Raw genomic sequence first — 22,363 nt, 5'->3', positions numbered from 1 at the left:
CGTCTCAGCATAGCCATCTAGCGTTAGGGGGTTTAAACACAACATAAACGTGAACCACTGTCTTACATGAATGTTTTTGCACGTAAAAAACAAACAAAAACAAAATCAATATTACCTTTTTGAAAATCGATACAGTATTGCAAAATAAAGTATCGCGATACTCAAGTGTATCGATTTTTTCTTACACCCCTAATTACATTCTCGTTTTCATTAAAACTGGGTTATGGTGTGTGTGTGTGTGTGTGTGTGTGTGTGTGTGTGTGTGTGTGTGTGTGTGTGTGTGTGTGTGTGTGTGTGTGTGTAAAATAGAAGAGGGTGAAAATGTGTGTTGAGAAGAAATGTGACACCGTGTGATTGTGTGACTCGGTCCTTGACAACAGCCGGCCAGCTGCCAGACGCCACCGAGAGGAGACAAAGTATTTCAGCTGATCGGCTCCAAAAAAAATCTGAGCTTCCGTCGCACACTACATATCAACATTTAATAATGGTACTAATAATATATCAATACATTTAGGCAATCACAAAGTTACAAAACAAAGATCTAAACTTGTAACTTGATGAGCTGGCTGCAGTTATTCAGTGACAGTGAATAATAATAATAATAATAATAATAATACATTTTATTTGGAGGCGCCATTCAAAACACCCAAGGTCACCTTACATTAGATAAAAAACATAATAAAACAGCAAGACAGGCAATGCCAAAGACAAGACACATGGAACAAGTGAAAGTGAAGTCACACAAACAGAGAAAGAGAGAGAGAGAGGGGGAGAGGAGGAGGATCACACTCCTGACAGGCGAGGAAATCTTATCTTATTAACTTCTTAGCAGTTACTTTTTCTTTTTTGAGCATGTGACGTAACAGCTGATTACTACGGCATTTCTGCAGCTTAAAAAGAATCAGATTTCAGGGAGAGGTGTGATTGTGAAGCTATATAAATAAGATCACGACATCCTGTTATTCAGATCTGTTTATTCAATAAATGCATTTAAATGAAGAGGAGACATTCCTCGTATGTGTAAATGTACTTGGCAAGTAAAGGAATTAATAAATATTAATAAAACAGTTTGTTCGCTACAAAATTCTACAAAGATAATATAAAGTTAATTTGCAGTTTACAATATAAGTGTAAAATCAAGTTTAAAATTTGTAAATATGACATTGTAGCTTTTTGTAATTGAAATCCACAGTTAGCCCATCTGTAAAAGGAGATGAGTGTTATAAAATGTACCAAAAGAAAACATAAGGACTAAGCTAAGAAGTCAAAACGTATACCACATACAGTGTACCAGTTGTCCCAGTTCAACCATCCTGCAGTAAAGCAGGCTTACATTTGAAGATTACAGTTTTAAATTCCCTTCCCCGTCTCTGTGCGCTCTCAGCTGTCCAGAAGCATCAGTATGTTCTCCGCCCGGTCACTCGCAGTTGGATTCTGCAGCCGCGCTCGCTGGAGGCGAGTATCTGTGCCGGTGGAGTTTGCTCTGGTGTGACGTTTGTCTCTGGGCGGAGCGAGATGGACGAGCGAAGCAGAAGGTCAAAGTGCTGCTGGAGCTGCAGTCGTAGTTTCCATCCTGGTCAGAGAAAGAAAAGCGAGAGCACCAAGATGAGACAGAAATATATATATATATATATATATATATATATATAAAAGAGTTGATAATTGCTTACAGCTCATTGGGTCTGCAACATTTCATTTTTAAACTATCTTTTTTAGAGTAACGGATTAATCATTCAGTCTAGAAGAATACTGTATGTCAGAAAAAATGAAAAATGCCCCTCACACTTTTCCAGACCCCAATGTGACATCTTCAGATCACTTCTTTTGTCTGACCCACAATCTAAAACCCCCCAAAAAATGGATTCATAATGAAAAAAAAGCAGCAAATCCTCACATTTTCGGGGCCATAACCAGCAGACGTTTTATATTTATGCTTAATAGATAACTCAAAATTGTTATTGTTAACTCGTTAATTGACTATTCATTGCAGCACTAGAGCTCATGTTCACTATTAAATGATTAAACTTGACGTTAAAACCATCTCGCCTCTGTGTACTGTGTAATATTAGTTTTCTGGGAAATTCAAATAGAAATGGTAATATGTGCAAAAGGATGATTATGAGCTTCATTTACTTGTGTTACTGCAATAAACCATTTTCTGGTTCTGATTCCGATCCATCAAATTAGCACTGATGGGGTTTCTGTTATTTGGTCCACTTCTTTCAACACATGGTGAATCAGCAGCAGGTGTATTTTGATCAGATATCAGACCGACATATTATTTGTTACACTCTGTTACCTCTGCTGTGACGGTACTCGGGCTGTGTCGGACACCGTGGTTCAGACTGCTGGCCTTCTCCTCTCTCTGGGCCCGACCGGCCTCCTCTCTCTGCTTCATGAACCTCTGGTTGACGATCCTCGTCACGCTGTCGCTCCTGTGCAGCGGGGCGGCAGCAGGCCTCGTTGGAACGCGTTCCAGGTTCTTCATACTGTTCTTAGTCTTCTGCCCTGACCCCGGTACCGGTTTCTCTGCCCGGCCGCTCACCCTGCGCAGGAACTCTGTGACCATGCCGTAACGGTGGGTGCCTGCAGGTTTGCTTGGTGGCTTGGCGCTGCTCACAGAGCTGTGGTTCTGTCCTGCACCGGCTCTGTGACTGGTTTGTCGGGTCCATGTGAGGCCGCTGTGGCTCTGGTGGTTCAGGTTCCACAGAGCTCGATCTCTCGAGGTGGATGTTGATGAGGAGGAGCTCAAATTGGTGGATGAGGGGGGAGAGAACGCTCCGGATGCAGAGTGTCTCCGGTAGAGTTTAGGCGAGGAGGTGGAGGGTCTGGACCTCTCAACTCTGCCTGACACCGCGTCCAGTGAGGTGGAGATGTGGTGAGAGCGGGGGGAGACCAGGGAGGTGCTCAGGACCCGGGATGGACTGCTTCTCACAGTGACTGAGCCATCTGTCTGCAGACCAACACTCACCATCTGTGGCTTCGTGTGGGTCTGAGTCCCTGAACAGGCCACGTCCACCCAGCGCTGCTGTAATCTCCCTCTCCTCTCCTGTGAACTGCCGTGAACCGTCTGCCGCCAGCTGGCCGTCATTTCCTTCATGTCGTCACTGAGGTTCGCAGCTGAGCCCAGACAGAGCGGAGAGAGGGAGGTCGGCGGTGTGCACCAGGGCGAGCCAGAGTTGACAGACTCTCTGTCTGCGACAGGGCTTTGCTTCAGCTGAGCCAGCTGGACTCTGCGAGCTGATGGGGGGCTGTAGTAGATGCGGAAGGCCGACTTCTCCGGGGAAGTGTGGCTTCTCTCCATGGACATCTGCTCAAAGTCCAGATCAGGGAAGCTAAGCGGCATGATTAGATGGTCCCACGTCTTAACGGGGTCCTCTTGGTCCAGCTGGGCAGCCTCTTGGCTCAGATAGCACCAGTTCTTCCTCTTACAGCCGTGAGGAGAAAACTGTCGCCAAAGTCCTTTCACTTTTGAGCTGCACTTTCTGTGAAAACAGTAGGTGATACATGAATTATGACCTCAGTGACTTCAGGAACAAGATGGGCGAGATGTAAACGCTTGAAAAACACTCACCTGTCAACTTCGTTATGAAAGAGACCACTGACAGCACACTAAGGAAAGGGAGCAAAACACATATTAGCCAAATAATGGTTGCTGAACTTGTAAATCATGTCAATGTCAGCCTGTTAGCACCACAACTTTGGTCCAGACTGAAATATCTCATGAACTATCAGATGGATTGACATGACATTTTGTAAAGACATGGTCCCCTGATGATGAATCCTAGCCTACTGACTTGGGCGATCCTCTGAGTTAATCTAGCGCCACTATCAGGTCAACATTTCAGTTTGTTAGATACTTTGGTTAATGACTAAACTAAAGGCATTCCCATCAGCCTCAGCTGTACTTTTGTGTGTTTACCGCTAATTAGCTAATGTTAGCATGCCAACATGCTAAAATAATATATGGTTAACATGCAGCATTCACATCATATGGGATGGATGGTAGAAATAGGAAAGATTTCTATGTTTACAACTTCAGAGTTGGCTGTGAGAGGATTAAAATACTGTGCATTGACATTATAACTTATATCTGGTTTCATTTCACTGAATTATGCAAGGCTTCCATATTTGTTTAGTTTTCTGACACTTCTGTTTTATTAAACGGCAACTCGGATGTATCGGAACATTCAGAAAAAAAGTTTGGATGTTGACGGAAAGGCTACTTACAAGTCGAACACTTGTAATTATGTTAACTCTGATACGATGCGTCAGCATATTAGTGCGTTCATTGTGAGTGTGTCAACATGGTGACGTTAGCATTTCGCTCAAAGCATCGCTGTGTGTTAGTACAGCCTCACAGAGCCTGTTACTCTTATTTTATCATTGGCATATTAACTGTGCCCCAGAGGAAAGCAGGGATTAAAGTCTAGTCAGTGAAAAAAGGAGAAGGAAAAAAAAAAGAAAAAACATCAAAGCAGGGATCTTTAGTCTTGCTGTGCAAAGGACATGCCAACAGTTCAGTGGCAACAACTCAAACGTTAGATTACATTTCTTATCTTATGTGCATTAAAACGTTCTATTTGCATTTGACCGAGCAGGTGAAAACAGTGCGCTTTGAAGATCTTATCATGCACCATTTCTGGACAACGCAGAGAATCAGTTGAGTGTTTTAATGCAGCAGATTTGAGCATGCCTGTCCTGTTTGGCTACAGCCCCTACAAGAGATTAGCCTAAATACTGTGGCATGAGTCTATTCATGATGCCTGTTTAACTGAGCGTCAGGAAGATGTGTGGCCAGGGAGACGGATCATCAGCAGGACTTCCCGCTGTATCACCCAGCCTCACACACAGCAGGAGAGACGCGTGTCTGAAGGGTAAACACCACCCTTACCTCAGCTGCCTCACTGTTGAATTCAATCCGCTCATCCCGAAGCTCTGCACTGAGATCTTGCAACAACTCCTGCAGCATACGCATGGTTTTGTCTTTACCCTGAATACAAAAATCCACACATTTTTAGATATATTTGAAAACAAAACTAAATTTGCTGATTTGAAGTATGAAAAACTGTAATTTTACCTCTTTTGCCTCCACCCCGCGTCCTTTAACGTGACACCACTGATGGAGGATCCTCAGAATCTGCAAGGACAGTTGCATTTTTGGGTCCCTGCAGCTGCGGATGAGGTCCGATTGGAAGCAAGTTGCGTGGCTCACTTGTGCTCTCTCCTTAACCTCTGATGTGTGGAGGTCTTCTACACTCTCCTGCTTACTTGGTGACTCTTTGAGATTAAGATATTTACCGTCTCCAGAGAGAAAGGAGAAAGTGCAGAAATCCCCAACATGTCCGTCCTTGTGAACGGAGAGTTTGCCTAGATCTTCTCCTGTTAGGAACGTCTCCACCCTCCCAATTAAAGCCAACAGCATGGCCTGTAGAAGCTCCAAAGCCTCATTCAAAGGCCCTGGTGAGAATATTTGATGTGCCTTGCCATCTAAGTCCACTTCTGTCAGAGAGGTAAAATCACATGAGGTAGATGAGTGGTGGCCAGTGTTTGGTGGCGACGTCAGAAGCTGGATAGCGGAACTTAAAATGCAGGAATGATCTCTGAGAGCTAGAAGAGTTTCATAGTCTTTCACCGTCATTCCTTTGAGACCTCTGTCCGTTTTTTTGTTGTTATCACTCTCATGACCGTCTAAAGGGTCCCACTCACCACCCACAGGACCCTCTCGACTACTATGACAAGCAGTAATCGTGCCGTCAGTCTGTGATGAAGTCTCAACATCACTTTTACCTTCCATTGCTGCCTCGTCCTGACCCTGCTTGTACGTTGTGCATGCTATTTCCAAACTTCCCTCTCTGTCCTTCACCGGTGTGCCAGCTGACAGATTTTCCTCCAACACATCCCGGTTCTCTTCCTCCTCCTCCTCCTCCTCCTCCTCCCCCTCCTCCTCTTCCCGTTTTCTCTTTCAGGTCGCTCATTTCTGCTCGCAATCCACGGTTCTCCACCTCCAGTTCAACGATGCGCCGGCTCAGGAGTGTGGCCTCCTCTTCCACCAGTTTCAGGTGAACTTTGACCCCTGCCTCCCTTGCGTGGGCGGAGTTTTGTTTGCTCTCAGGCGATTGGATATCGCCGTAGGCCGAGTGGTATTTGGCCAGCTCTTCGCGCATGCCTTCGCTCTCTGATACCAACTTGGTGAGCTTCTTGCACATGAGAGCTAATTCCTCTTTGGCAAAGTGGAGTTGGCACCTGAGATCTGCACTGTCATCCTTTGGGCAAACAAAAAAGTCAACAATGAATATCATTCTGACTACGATGATGGATAAGTGAACTGCAACATGCAATTTTTAATCGGCGCAGCAATTACTAACGTAACATACCTCGATCTGTTGAGAGAGCCTTTTCTCAGCTCTACTGGCTGTTGATCGGAGGCTTTTCTTCTTCAGAGTGCTCTGAGGGATACAAACATGGCAAAGAGGTTTCATGAAGGGAGCAATACATACAAAAACAGATCCAACTGAGCAACTTGTCATTGGTGAGACATTTTAAAAAGCCATGTGAATTATTTTAGATGTCTTAATTTCTTACATCAACACTCAGCTGCACCTTTTGAGACATCCTTATCTGCCTTCTGAAATTGTGATATCACAATACCTCACTGAAGTCCAAAGCTCATTGTGATACTTCCATGTACAAATACAGGTAATTTATACAGAGAGTTAAATAAAAAAGATGGATACCACTCTCACATGTGTCTGTTCAGTGTGAAGCTACAGCCAGGAGACGATCAGTTTGACTCAGTTGCAGGAAACTAAATCCGCCCGCCAGCACCTCTAAAGCTCACTAATTAAGACGTTAAATCTGGTTTGTTTAATATATCGACTTGTGGTTTTACAAAGTCGCCTGCGTCTTCCTGGTGTCTTGTTGACCACGAACTCAGTTTTAGTACAATTTAAACAATGTGTTTTATTAAGCTTTATATGTGCTGGTAGGTTGATTTTTGTTACCTTTGGACAGAGCCAGACTAGCTGTTTCGTTTATCGGTGTTTTAAGGCCCCAACGTCTCCTCAATGGTTATGGTTAAGGTTAGGGTTAGGTACCTTGAAGGTTTTATCTCCATATTGAACAGACAGACATGAGAGTTGTATCAATCTTCTCATCTAACTCTCTTTAAGAAAGTGAATGAGTATATAGTTGTTGTTGTATTATAGTTCAACTATTCCTTTAAATAAATATAATGTAAACTGTTCATCATGCCCCTGTGCTACTTCCAGAGATGCCTGAAATGCTAAAAAAACTGTGCATGGTGTGATTTGATCCAAACTTTTTCTCATGTCCGAGTCCTTCCCTTCTCTACATGAGTGAGTGGTAGTGTTATTTGTAAGTCTGAGCATGAGAGGAATGTAAGCTTCTGTCTGGCAGCATTGTCTCGCTCCTAGACACAAGACAGGATGTCACAGTGTTAATAATAGTCGTCTTTTACGGGCTAGAAGTGGCTAACATAATGAGTTGGTCACAGTGTTTTCAATTCAAGGTCAGTGGGCCTGGAGGCCATGACCTAAAATGTGGTTAAAGTAAGTAATAATATGCATGATGGAGATAAACGTTTTGCATTTGTTGAACTAAAAAATTGCCGTCATTGTTCAGGCATGTGCAGTTACATTGTGACCTGTCACCTGACAGTATCAAATTACCATTCAAAGTCCCACAAACAGGGTTACAGACAGTCCAGTTGCAGTGTGAGTCTCTGAAATGTCCATCCTCCTTCACATCCATCTAGACTGTGTTTTGTGCCCCTAGATTAGGTAATCCAAGTGGATTTTCCTGCTGGGATCAAAGGGACTAGCAGCTGCCTCCAATGAGTGGTACAGACTGAGCTCAAGCCAAAGCACCGAATCCTGGATTAAACCAAGCACGTGTCACTGAAGTGCACGACTGTTATCTCAGGAGGCAAGAGGGGCCGCAAGAATAAAAGGTGGACTGGAAGTTCAATACAACTGTCAGGGTGTGGTAGCCACCCTTTCATAAAAGCATGTACAGGGATAGTTGTAGGTCAGTATGCCAGCGCACAAACACCAATTTGAATGCCATAATACAAGCTGATCCAGATTTAGCAAAGCAAGTCTATTTTTGTAACCTCTCTCTCCCTTTTCTCTGTGAGGATATCAGCTGTGCCTGGAGTTTAGGCTTCAGCATGCCAGGCTGCTTCACCCTGCTCCGGCACCAGGCAGCTGCTGGCCGTGCCCTCCTCTCATATCATTGATCTGCACCCGGGTCATGTGTCCCCTGACATCAGGGGGACAACTGGCTGGGATGGGTGCAGCTGTGTAGCAGCAGAAATGGAGAGGAGGATTCCTGACTAAAGAGATGGAGGCTCGTGAAGGGCGTTTATGTTTATGCAGCAGTTTATGTTTCTGTCAAGATTTTGGCTGAATATCTTCACCCAATAAACAAATGTATTTGAGATCCCCTCCTGTGATTGGAGGGGGGCTTTAATGTAAAATGTTGTGCCTTAATGTCGCACCTCTCTGACTTTCTCCACCTCAGCCTGTAACACCTGCTTGGCCACTTCCAGTTCCTGGGTCTTCTCACGCAGTGCCTCATTTTCCCACTCCAACTGGGAATTCTTCTTCTGCACCCCCTCCAGCTCGTTGTACAGCCGGAGGGACACACTCTTTGCAATCTGTAAACAAAGCCAACAGCAGGTTAGTGTATCTCCAATCATGGAGACTATGGGCCCCTGGGAAGGGACATGTAAAGGCTCCTCACCCCTCCTACATAAGAACAAAACCCATAGATTGAAAAATGCACAGGTCGTTTTGCATCTCTTTGTGGTAATTTTAATGTCTATTTGTGGATGTTGTGGGTCTCTTTGTGATCATTTTGCAGCTCTTTGAGGTAGTTTTGCATCTCGAATGTGGACATTTTGCATCTCTTGTGGTAGTCTTTTTGTGTCTCTTGTGGTCTTTTTGCATCTTTGTGAACATTTTGTGTCTCTTTGTGGTCATTTTGCGCCTCTTTCTGGTAGTTTTGCAACTCTTTGTAATCATTTTGCACCTCTTTGTAGTCCATTGATCGACTTGCCAACAAGAAATGTTAATAGTCACTTCCAACAGAGGCTCTGGAGCTCTGGCTCCAATCAGGCAAAGTGCTGTAAAGAAAATCTTCTGGCCCCCGATTTTATCTCTATTCCAGAGTTGTAAAAGAGACTTTACAAGGAAATGCTTGTGACAGGAATTCAGCGTAGGAGTGTGTGAGGGTGGGAGGGTGAGGCTGTTGGGAATCCTACACCACCACCACGCTCACCCCAGCTCAAAGAAACACAGTCTGGCTGCCACCACAGATGCTCATTTAACAACAGAGTTTTTGACCTTTTGATAAAGATTACTGTGCTTTTATGTTTCCTACTGATGGAGAACAACTCACCACATAATTACACCATGTTGGGACAAAAATATAAACAGGATGCATGATAAAGACATTTCCAACTAATGAAAGTTGTGTGGTTCTGACTAACAGAAGGAAGTATTTTCCAGCACAGTGAACAGTCGTGAGTCAGGCTGCTGTCAACTGATTACAGTCCTAAAACAAGAAAATAGCTTTGTGGAAATAACAGATTGATGTTGCCAACTGGAATAGCAGTGATTCAGTCAAAAGCCAATTTGGGAGAATTTACTGTTTGTTGGAGCTGGGAGAGTTTTAACAAGACCACATGATGACGAAGGAGGAGGAGTAACTGAAATGATTTCTGACCATAATATCGTGCTCCAAGCCCCGGACCAGCTCCCCGTCCACCTGCCCCGTCTGAGCCACTCGGATGCTGCGGCGCTCGGCCTTGCGGAGGCGGTACTGCAGGATGCGACAGGTCTTGTTGGCCTGCTCCAGCTGCAGCCGCAGCTCCTGCAGCTGGAACACCTCCTCCTCCTGGAACATGTCGCGCATTTCCAGCATCTCACAGCGAAGCTCCTCCACCTCATCCTGAGACAAACAACACCCAAATACAACTACTTTAAATTTTGCTTTTTCTTTATATATTCAACTATCCTTTTGTGTAATGAATTGATATGTAATAAACATTATTTTGTGAGTATAAGGAAAATAAGTACAATATGTTTTTGTTATTGCCCCTCAAGCTCACTTCCTTATGAGCTGCCATGGTAAAAAAAAAAAAGAAAGAAAGAAAAAGAAACCGAGAAACTTTCCAGTTACATTGCTTATTATTGGATTGTACCTTTTAGATGAAACCATTCTGAGTCAAAGTTAGGGAAGTCCTTGTGACTGGTCGATAGTATGGTTCAGTAATCCCCTTGACTCCTTATTTTAGTTTATTAGGGGACAGATGTCATATACCAAATACATCAAAATGTGCATTTCCAATTATGGTTATGATTACAGCTTCCAATTGTTTTAAGGCATTGTAAACTGGACTTGAAAGATTGGGTTTAATTTGTATTCATTTTATTGTTGACCTGTCTCTCCCCATTTCATCCCTGATGATGTCACAGTGACATCATCAGGGTTGTCTCAGTTAGGGTTTGAGATTTAAAGATTTTAACATTGGCTACTGGAGATGGCTGTATTACAAACTGAAGGTGTGGATTGTGAAAGATGCTGTCCAGTTGCATTATGGGAAATGTAGAATCCAGTGATTTTGGAATAAAAGGATTTTATTGCTTCGATTTTAAATTTTGTTTTTCGAATCTCTCTTTTGTTAGTCCCACAACTTTATAGAAGTGCAAAACTAAATTGCTGGAGTGCCCCTTTAAATACCAAAAAAAAAACACTTCCAACTGGACCTTCTGATTGGTTTAATTTCCACTTTTTAAACACCTCATTCACTCTTCCTACTGTAAAAAAAACATTTATATAATGCTTAATTGATATAGTGATATAGTGAATACCAAGGGCAAGAGGATAGTGTTGTTGATGTTTGTTTGTCATGTTTTTCATGAGTTTTCACATGCTTTTTCTTCCATTTTCCGGTTTTATTTCAATATAACATAGAAAATGCTACTGATGGTGCCACAGATCATATGTGCCACTCGTGACTTTTGATTCTTACATGAGAGCTTCCCCTTACTAATGAAGACTGACAAGAGCATTTACTGAAAATCGGCTCTGGAGGCCTCTTATATCTAACAAAGAAGCGACAAACAGACTTAAAAACAAATGTGTTCATATGCAAGCAACCTGCATATAATGGAACTAGAGTTAAAATATCAAACTAAATTAAACAAATCTGATTAAAACTAAAATAAACTTACTTTCAAATACTCGTTCTCTGACCTCAAATCTTCCACCTCCCTGACAAGATCTTCGGTTGTCTCTCCCATCATGAGATCCATAAACGACCCCGAAGAATTAAACAAACTGAGACCCTGTCCAGCAGCATTAGGCTGGAGAGCGCAGGTATCCCTCGGCACCTTTACGCACGGTTTTCCTTCGCCTTTCCTCTCGCTGTCCGGGCTCAAAAAAGCTTCCCCGTCAATCCAGCTTAAATAATTGTCGCTGCTCGCGAAGTTGTGCTTATTGTTGTTGCCCTCCGAGGGGCAGTCGGATATTTCTGAGCTGCTGTCTGAGGAGGAGAGTTTCCCAGACAGGCAGCCGGAGTCTTTGCTCAGGTCCTCTGAAGTGTTGCTGGCATCGGACAGTTTCCTCTGCGCGCCGGGGCACTCCACCGTGGCGCTCGATGACACTTTTACCGGTCGTTTCCCCTGCAGTCCCGCCGATTTGACCTCCTTCTCAGAGTCGCACTGACCTGACTGAGAGCCACTTTGGGCATTTATAGAAGCCAGATCTTTCTTCTTCTTCTGGGTAGAAACCTGCTGCTGCGACCTGGGTTGTTTCTGGCTCCGGAGCGCAGTCTTTGCGCACTTGTCTCCGTCTCTGTTCATCACGACTCTCGTTCTCTTCTTCTTCTTCTGTGTGGAAAAAAATAGAAGAAGCTTTTTCAGTTCAAGATGATCATGATGTGTCCACCAATATGTTGAAAGGTCTTAAAGTCCGCACCTCACAGCTCACTGAAGACATCCGACTGGTTGTTCTCCATCCCGAAGACTGAAACTTTGCCAATGCTAGAGAAGCAGGGCAGAAAGTGACCAGCAGTGTCTGACTTTTAACGCAGCTTGTTAATGGCTTCCGGTCCTCAGTTCCAAAATAAAACCCTCTCATTTACATTTGACGACAATGTTCTGCAATGTCTTTCTTTTTTCTTGTCATCAAAGTAGACTATTTGTTTTCCACATTTTCCATCTTTTCCACACAAAAAATGATTCGAATCATTGTAAAATATCCCTTTTGCTTGCAATTAGTTATGCTATATATATTGGATATATATAGGCAACAATAGAATTAGGAGACTTTTTCCTGTTTATTTCTTCATTTCAAATACCAATCGTTCTACCTCTACCTTCAATCTCCCCATCGAGGCGAGCGAGCTAGACAATTTGAGATTTTATTTTAAAAAGCATCACTTACTGTGACTTTTGGTGACTTGACGCCGTTAAGTTTACGTTGCAGCCCATTTTCTTTACCTCATATTTATTAGACTAATATTGAAAATATTGAAGTTTGTTCTCTGTACGTCAACCGATCCTGGAGGCAACATGTTCAATATTTGCATGCATTGTCACTTCAAATGGGATTCTTATAAGGTTTTAGATATTTGCCATGTATATTTCAAATTTAAATCTCTACATTTTGAGGTAAATTGATCAGAGGCGCAAAGCTACCACCTTGTGGACTTATAATGGAGTTTCAGCTAATTCATCAGTATTTGCAGTAGGCCCACAGTAACAAACAATGGAGCGTGTAGTTCATCACATTTATTAAAGGTCTCTCTGTTGTCTCAAGTAGAGATTTTAAATGTTTAATTTAATTCATATAGGCAACAACCATCATCAAACCGGTTTATTCAAAGATTCCTTGAGATGCTCATCGCTCTTCTGGTCACTATTGTCTTAAGATCCTGACCGCTCATTGGACACGAGAGAAGGTGTGTCGAGAAACACAGGAACTCGTGATTGGTCAACGAGATGTTCATCAAGCTGCTTTTATACGTTTGCACCTTTGTATGTACCTGATCCTTTATAATATTGTGAAGAATGTTGAGCCACATTGTTTGCATATGAATTTTGTTAAATAATTTATTTTTTAAAAGATGTTCATCAAGACATACATCATTGAAAATAGTAAGGAACCTGGGGTGGGGGGTGTTAGCCTATAAGTAGCCTATCACTTTCTAATAAAGCACCCTTTGGGAAGTTATTTGAGTTGCAACTAATGGCTTTTTTAATTTTAAATAAAATGTGCCATCGACACATTTGAAGAGTGTTTACGTCCACTCAGCCTTTATTTATTAAAGTCCCGTGTGGACTGTTTAACGTCACATTATTGAATCTGTGTTGTAAATATGGATGTATTGGTTGTAAACAGCAGCTGAACTAAACATCCGCTCTTTGAGTTCTATTTCTAGACCTCTCCTGACTGCGCTGTGATTGGCTACCGGACCTGTCAGTCACGGTGTCCTTGCCGCCCATTTCCGCCCTGTTTGAGAAGCAGCTCACTTTTCGATTGTTTATGTTAGTTGAGCATTAATTTGACCTTAATTCACAGGTATATCGAAATGAATTGTGTTTAAATCTTCGTGTCAGTGTCTACGTTGATAACGTTAGCTTTTCTCTGCTGCCCACCCTCTAGCTAAAGGTTTAACTTAGCAGCAGCGATGCTAACGGCTGGTTAGCTAGTCAGAGCTAACTAATAGCTGAAGCTCTTTGAGGAGCAGAGCTGCTAACAGCGAGCTAGAAACCTGCTTTTTTATTTTATTAATAGCATGTACTTGATAATGTGTGTGTGCCCCTACTTAGTGTAAGGAGTCCGTGCTGTTGCAGGTAGTGTGTTTGGCTGTCTGTGATGCTTTGAGCGAGGCTGGGCTGCAGGGACAGGCCGATGGTGGAAACATGACTTCTGAGTAACGCCCAGTTACTTTCTCTGCTCAGTATGAACAGCGAGGAAGAATTTTACGACGCTGAGACAGGTGAGAGACGCTGACAGATGTCTAATATAGTAAAATCTGCTGGCTTCTTGTGCCTAAGGTATCTTTCCTTTCTTCCTTCACCCTCCTATTGTCTCCATCAGGGCTGGAGTCAGATGATTCCTGTGAGGTCAGTTTTAAAGATGCCCTGGTGTTTGACAGTAAGCAAGTGACTGACGGCGGAGACGAACAGGAGAATGGAGTGTGGGAGCGCAGGTGAGCAATCATGCAGAAGTGTGATATGTCTCTGGTCTGTATGCATGTTACCGCACGACCATATTTGTGCTTGGATGAGGGGCTTGAGGGGTTCATTAGGCATGTACTCGCCTCTACAGAGCATTTGGAGTTACTGTTGGTATAGCTAGTCAAGACTTTGTTTCAACTTTCAACTTGAAAAACATCACAAATTTTTGATGCATAACACTGTGTTTGTTTGAATTTTCTGATTTCACCTCTTTTTAATCATAATTGTCCAAATGTGTACCAGGAAAATCCTGCCTGCTGAAATGATTTCCAGGAACAATTACAGTGTTTGGAATATATTGAAGAAATGCATCGGCATGGTGAGTCCTACCTGTTTCCAATTTAATCTGAACATCAGGTTTGCTTCAAACAAGCTGTTGTCAGATTCTGGGTCTAGCGTGACATGTTTTTTTTTTGTTTGTTTTCATTAAAAAACATGCATGGTTTAGCTTTCATTGTGCCGCTACAAGATTAGTCATGTCTGAACTCTTTGCTCTTCTCTCTGTGCAGCTGGCTATTATTGGCTTGGAAATTGCATTTGTTTTGCAGCCATCTGAAAGAACCAAAATAGCTTAAATGAACATCAGAATGTAAAACACATGTTCTACAGTTTAAAGGCTGAGCATATTTGTTTCGGAAAGTTAAATAATAATGCTTGAGTAAGAGATTTTGTACAACAGTGTCACACTTTGAATCTGATCTGCTATAAAGCTTGCCTGCTTATTTATTTATTTACCTTATTTATTTGGTCTTTTCATGTGCTTTTACAGGAGCTGTCCAAAATAGCTTTATCAATCCGTTTTTTAGCCGGCCACAGCTGTCGTACATGTCCACGCAATAGGTTGCACACTCCCACATCTTAAGTCTGCTCTTTCTGCTTTTAATACATTCTGTCATTCAGTCTTACATTTCCTGATTGTTCGAACTCACAAATTTTTATCTAAAGTATGTTTTTAATTCAAATGCAAATAACATTTTTTTTCCCACCAACACCATGAGAAGATTTTTCAAGTGAAAATGTTTTGGTGTTTAAGCTTAAAAAAAATGACTTAAATTTCAGTCGATCAACCGATTATTAGTTGCAGCTCTACTCTGATTCTCTACATGTCTCTGTGACAGTTTGTTGCTGCGTTTGCTGTTTCGTCTGTAGCATCTCAATGGGAAAGGACTGGAAAGCCATTTAATCCTTTACTGGGGGAGACATATGAACTCATAAGGTATTTGAGAAGCCGGTTGACTTATAAAAGCTTAAGTGCATAGAAAGGATTTTTGTGTTGATGACAACACACATAAATGTACACACACATTATGTACATAAACATACATAAACTAAATGTTTTCTATTGGTTTAAAGAGAGGACGAGGGATACAGATTGATCTCGGAGCAGGTGAGCCACCACCCCCCTGTCAGTGCCTTCCATGCCCAGTCTCTGAAACAAGAGTTCGAGTTTCACGGCTCCATTTACCCAAAACTCAAGTTCTGGGGCAAAAGTGTGGAGGCCGAGCCCAAAGGCACTATGACACTGGAGCTACTGAAGTGAGTATTTGTGTCATTTATTTGTTATTCGATCTGTTTTGTTATGGTCTTCTCATCAATCTTCTCTGGGAATTTCTTAAAGATATAAAGAAGCGTACACATGGACAAACCCAATGTGTTGTGTGCATAACATCATCCTGGGAAAACTCTGGATTGAGCAATATGGAACCGTGGAAATAGTCAACCATAGGTATAGTGACAAATCCTTACCTGCAAGATTTAAACTGGTTGGATGATTGATTATTTATTATTATTATTATTTATCTTTAATTTATCAGCACTGGAGATAAGTGTGTGTTGAACTTCAAACCATGTGGCATGTTTGGGAAAGAGCTGCACAAAGTCGAAGGTCATATTCAAGACAAAAGGTAAGAGCACAATCACAACAACACTGTAAATAGTGGCTGTGATTAATTCTCTCTGAACTGAATTTGATTTTCTTTGCTGTTATACTAGTAAAAAGAAGCGGCGAGTGATCTATGGAAAGTGGACAGAGTGCATGTACAGCGTGGACCCCAAGGTTTACGAAACATACAGGAAGTCAGAAAAGAAGTCGGGGGGAGACTCAAAAAAGCTGAAACAGGTGAGTGATGCTGAGATTTACAATTGGTAAAGTTTGCATTCTGCTTTGACTAACCTCTGACATCTTCCACTGAGATGAAATGCCGCTTAGTTTGTTCTCGCATTTGTCTTTGACATGTTTTATCTGTCTTACAACGTGATGTAATCTGTGACTCATCACTCTAAATTCTTTTTCTCAAATGGTATCTTTTCCTTTCACAATAACATGCAGTGGCATTAGTAGAAGGTAAGGTAAAAGTGTATTTGATATCTGTAGTGTGCTACTGCTGTTGTCTAGTTCGAGTTATGTTCAAAGTGTAGTGGATTAGATCATTGCCAGCACTAATCCATAATGTCTTGCAATGACATGCATTGTTGCTTGAGAGACGTGTTGAATAAGTGGCAACTGTAGTTCTGTGAATCACCTGTTTGCACATGAACTGTAAGTACTGTAAGCTTCAGCTTGGTAGTCCACATCTGAAAATTGTGTGTGTGCGTGTGTCTTTGTGTTGTGTGTAGGGACATAGTTGTGAAGCTGAGGATACAGATGAAATGCCAGAAGTTCAAGAGACTGTGACTGTGATACCAGGAAGTGCCTTACTGTGGAGGATAACACCACGGCCTGCTCACTCAGCACAGGTAAATATCACACATACACACACTAAGGCTCAGACATACTTTCCGCATTTGGTGTCCAAGGCACAGAAAATATGCTAAACAGTTAAAGCTCTCCTGTGGACTTCTCTTGTAAACAAGGTTTGTTTGTCACCAAAACTTGCGTTTATCAAAGTATGGTGCCTTGCTCGTAACATGTTTCCATGTTTACTAGCTTGCAGTCTACTTCTTCGCTACTTTTTCATTATTCATGGCTACAGTTTACACTGAAGGGAATTTTCCTTATGGAAAAAATAGTTCCCCTGACAAAGAATTAAATACATAATTAGGAAGACTACACTTCTCACATCATCAGTTTACCTGGAATAAAAATAGTCTACTTAGCAGCCTTGTCTTTTAATGCTCCAAAGCCTGTTTCCCTGCTAAGAGCAGCAAAAGCTCCACTGATCATTAAAGCTCACGTTGTCGGAATAACGGAAATAATAACGACACATATTCTGGAAAAACTCGTCATTTATTACAAATGTGAATCTTTTTCATCTTGTGCAAACAATACAAACAAAATTCACCTTCATTCTGTTGGGGTGGAGGCAGAGACCGATCTCTCAAACCTGGACAAATAAATGTAAAACTATCTGTAAATGAGAAATAGTTTTTTCATAATTTGAGTGAACCAACCCTTTAATCAAGAGTGGGTATTGACATTAATAGAAGGCCCATTATTTAAAAATATAAAAAATATATATAAAAAAGATGTTTATTTGCTGTGTTTCCTTCTGTGTAGATGTATAACTTCACCAGCTTTGCCATGACACTAAATGAACTGGAGCCCGGCATGGAGAGACTACTGGCACCAACAGACTGCCGACTGAGGCCCGACATCAGAGCCATGGAGATTGGAGACATGGGTAACACCAACCTCACATAAACATGCCGAGAGAAGCCCAAACTGTTCCTTCCACACATGGCTGCATTAGCAGGACCCTCCTGATTCTGTAATGGCTCCTTCATTCATATTTTGTGTCTTTTTATAGACTTATCGAGTACAGAGAAGGAGCGGTTAGAGGAGAAACAAAGGGCATCATGCAGGGAACGCTCCGTGCAGGAGGAGGAGTGGTCAACTAGGTGAGTTTATTACATAAATCTGATGCCAATTTAACATACCGGCCTCCTATTGGAATAACACTTTTTTTATTTATTTTTTTTTTACATAAAAGTCACAACGGCAGTCCTAATGTGTCAGACCGAGTAATATTTCTGTATAATTTAAAGGCTGCAGCTCACAACAATTAACCTTCATGTACATTTACATTTATACATTAATACAAATAGGATCATACACACACAACACACTATTGTAAACACATATACCCACATATACCCACATATACTCTTTAGAGGCGGATCTCTCTATTTCAATATTCTATATGTTGTTAACCTGTATCCACAACCACCTTCCAATCTGTGTGTCATTCCTGTATCTTTGTGGTTGCCAACAAAAAGCTGGATACAACATACGTTCCTGGTAGATTTTTTTGTAACGTGAAGTTGTGAACGCTGTATTTCTATTTACATCACAGTAGTTGTCACAAAGGAAAAAATAGTTGCCGCCGTGATAATCCTGTCTTATCAATATTATAAACCGTTGAGTGTTTTGTCGTCTGAAAAGCCTTTGTACGCATGAATCTGTTCCTCAAACTGGATCTTATTTAGCACTGCTACAACACACACAAGTTCACCATAATCTACAAAAGAACTACTTACATGTGCGCCCTCATTTAGAAGTCTCCCAGCTAATCCTGCATTGTAACTGACCAAAGTTGGAGAAACAGGCTTTCTTTTACTGTCTCTAGAGTTAGCTAGCTGACATGATCTACATCTGAGCTACTGCGCATGTGCGAGTGCAATCAAAGATAGTACAGAAGAAGAAAAGATTTCTCACTCTGTAGTTAAAACAGAAACCAGGTGAAAAGAGGATCTGCAGCAGTGAGAGAGAGCTGTGCAGTAGGCCTACAACAAAAATATGGTGTTTTTTGAAAATTAAACCATGTAAACCTATTCTGGTACAACCTTAAAATACAGTTATGAACCTGAAAATGAGCATAATATGGGTGCTTTAAAGACTTATGTGAATGTCCTGTCAAGTCACTTTTGTCTGAATTGACAAAAAAATTTCCCTTTAGCACATCGATGAAGCCAACAAAGTTACATACACCATGTCTGAGTGTGTCCTAATTCCTGGATTTCTGCTATGTTAAATACATAATTAGAAAGACTACACTTCATCTACACTCACACTTACATCATCAGTTTACCTGGAACAAAAATAGTCTACTTGGCAGCCTTGTCTCTTAATGCTCCAAAGCCTGTTTCCCTGCTAAGAGCAGCAAAAGCTCCACTGATCATTAAAGCTCACGTTGTCCACTTGCTTGGCAATAAATCTGATTCTGATGTTATGTAATATTTCCTGTAACCGTGTAATTAAAGCTATAATGCGTAGTTTGTCTCCCCCATGAGGAGTTCAAAGTAATGACAACAAAACTGGCACGTCCACATAACACCAGCCTTCCGTGATCGCGCACCTCCTACACACAGTTGCTAGTAGCCAAGGAGGATTAAATAAACATGATGGACTGTTCAAAAGAGGTAATTATCTTCTCTCGAGTTTCTGCATGCGAAAGTTGCAGAAACTGTTTCTAAACATAGCCATACTGAGAAATAGAGAGTTTTGTGGGACTGATTGTCATTAGGCAATGGCTTGAATGCAATGGCTTGAATGTAACGGACGCTCATTAATATCCAAAAGATACTGACTAAAGCATGTGTTGTGTCTCTCCAGGTGGTTTCAGCTGGGAACAAACCCTCACACAGGAGCTGAGGACTGGCTGTACACAGGTGGATACTTTGACAGGAATTACACTGACTGTCCCAACATTTATTGACATTGGAGGAGGTGCTCAATGGAAGATCTCCTCCTCTCTGATAGGATTCACTTTATTTCTCAGCATCTAAGATTTTGTGTCTTTGTGACGTCCCGATGCTCACTGGTACTGTGTCTTTGCTTGAATCCATAAAAAGCTGAAATCAGAATGTTATCAAACAGTTTATCAGATTAATACTGACTGTGCACTTGGTCCACAGGAGAAATGTGATATTGAGGAGAATTTTAGAGTTTACTTATTTGTAAATGTTGACATAAACATCTTCCGTCTTTATATGCCCTAATCATGACAATAATAATCCCCATATACGTTACTCACCTGTCGAGGGTTTTTAAACCTGTGTGTGTGTGTGTGTGTGTGTGTGTGTGTGTGTGTGTGTGTGTGTGTGTGTGTGTGTGTGTGTGTGTGTGTGTGTGTGTGTGTGTGTGTGTGTGTGTGTGTGTGTGTGTGTGTGTGTGTGTGTGTGTGTGTGTGTGTGTGTGGTGATCATCCTGCTGCTGCTGCAGGACCGAAAGCTCTGACTTGTAGAGGATATATTCTCAGTTTTAGTTCAGGTACCCAACCCTAATCTTACCTATAGACATACCACACACTTCTTGTCCAGTTGCATTTAAATATCAGGGGTTATTTAAACACGTGCTACTTTTTATATATAACCTATTTGAATATTAGATGTGTATTTTCGTTAGCTGTAAACATCCCTAAAATGTCACGTGTGATTTATTTTCTGTGAATAGAGACTTACAGTAGAAATGAAAGCTGCTTATAACCATGTTTACCTTCACAGTAAACACATTGTTGGTACATTATATTGTTCGCTGTAACATAGATAATGTGTATAATAATTGGTGCATGCATGTCCACCAACACGATTATTTACACAAGTTAAAGCCATAAAAACTTTTTCAGCACTAAGTATAATACTGTAAATGACTTCACATAAAACGTTAAAGCGAAAGGATACAGCGCGTTTTGGTTTAAATTCTGACACTATAAGGAACATGTTGATGGGATATTCTGAGCCATACAGTCAACACAATATTAATGAAAAGTTCATTTTAATGGATTTTGTAACTCCTATTATTGTTTGTCTTACTTAAGACAAAGTAACTGTAAACAGGAAATATAATGTTGCTATAGAGTCAGTTAGTTAGGTAGCTGTGTTTTTCGTTGTTGCTTGTATTTGTTTATTTTGCAAATTGGCACCATTAAAAAAAATTGCCAACTTAGCTATTAGCAGTTCCTGTATGCGATGTACCCATAAAATGTACAGACAACTATCACTGGATGACTTTGTTACTGAAGAAAAGTTGAAAACATGATTCTCAGGAAAGTTCTTGCATTAAAAGGAGCATCTTTAATTTTTATGATTTCTAAGCGGATTTTTGGACGTTTGTTTGCGAGATAATGATATCTCCGGGAAGTGCAAGTCGCACCAAATCTAAAATTTGTGTTTATAGCCTATATTTTTTGACCGAGTTATGACTCCGGGAAGGAGTAGGAATTTTGAGGCAAATTGCGGCTCACATCTCTCCCTCCGCCTGCCGAGGCACCGTTCGAAAACCTCTTGTTTAAAGAGAGAGCTGTACTGACTCCTGATTATAGCCGTTTGTCTTCACACATGGACAAGTAACTGACTATTTCCAGAGGTTCCAGTTTATGCCCAGAGACATTTTTCCATCAACGAAAGTGGTTTTCGGACACCGCAGCAGCAAAAAAAGACAACACTGTAGCCATCGTAAACCTATGCAAACTGATCCATCTAGTCTGTCCTCGTGAAATGTGAAGAATGAAAATAAAACACTTAACTCCTCTTTAGCTTGTAGCCAGTGTGTGTTTCAGACACTACAGAGGCAGCCGTTAATGAATGTTGTGTGCTAATGTTAGAACACTTACATATATGCAGCAGATGTTAGTATGTTCCTTTGTGTTTCAAAGCACTAACATTGCATGAACATGCACATTTGAACGCTCACAGTCCAATGCACATACTGTACAGTGAAAATATATTCTACATGTCTTCCCCCAGCTGCTCTCGAATTTACTCTGAATTGAAAGCACTTTGTGAGGCCTGCAGACACTCAAAGGTGTAGGTTCGCTCTGATGGTCACACTTTACCCTCTTGTTTCGTCTAGCATTTATTTAAAAATGTTTAGATTGTATTGATCTTTTGTTTTGTTTAGTTTTTCCTCATACTGTTATCCATACACAATCATATGCATACATGGCATATTTGAGAAATAAATGATGCACTATTGAAATTACCAGCCCTGTCGTTGTTTGAACCATCACTTTAACCGCATTTTATGACATTGTGTGTTATTTATACCAGTGGTGCCCAAATAACAGGCCAAAGAGGATTTATAGGATTTGAAATAAAGTAAAATAAACATTTTAATATTTTTTATGACTTTTTTTCTAATCTTTGCTGATTTC

The 22,363-nt window shown here is 41.4% G+C and overlaps 1 protein-coding gene and 1 pseudogene across 1 annotated transcript; one reads left to right on the top strand and one right to left on the bottom strand.

The window, feature by feature from the left end:
* Positions 1–142: 142 nt before the first annotated feature.
* Positions 143–12,109, bottom strand: LOC120558724. Its single transcript, XM_039799909.1, is given in 11 exon segments — positions 143–1,573; positions 2,300–3,485; positions 3,575–3,612; positions 4,895–4,993; positions 5,081–5,791; positions 5,793–6,266; positions 6,378–6,449; positions 8,522–8,680; positions 9,751–9,975; positions 11,262–11,918; positions 12,007–12,109. Coding segments are annotated over 11 exon segments (3,798 nt in total). The 5' UTR covers positions 12,028–12,109; the 3' UTR covers positions 143–1,417.
* Positions 12,110–13,513: 1,404 nt separating this feature from the next.
* Positions 13,514–22,194, top strand: LOC120558723 (annotated as a pseudogene).
* The last annotated feature ends 169 nt before the right edge of the window (positions 22,195–22,363 follow it).

This window comes from Perca fluviatilis, chromosome 5, assembly GCF_010015445.1.
Source record: "Perca fluviatilis chromosome 5, GENO_Pfluv_1.0, whole genome shotgun sequence".
NCBI classification, from domain to species: Eukaryota; Metazoa; Chordata; class Actinopteri; order Perciformes; family Percidae; genus Perca; species Perca fluviatilis.
This window is presented reverse-complemented; position numbering and strand designations above follow the sequence as displayed.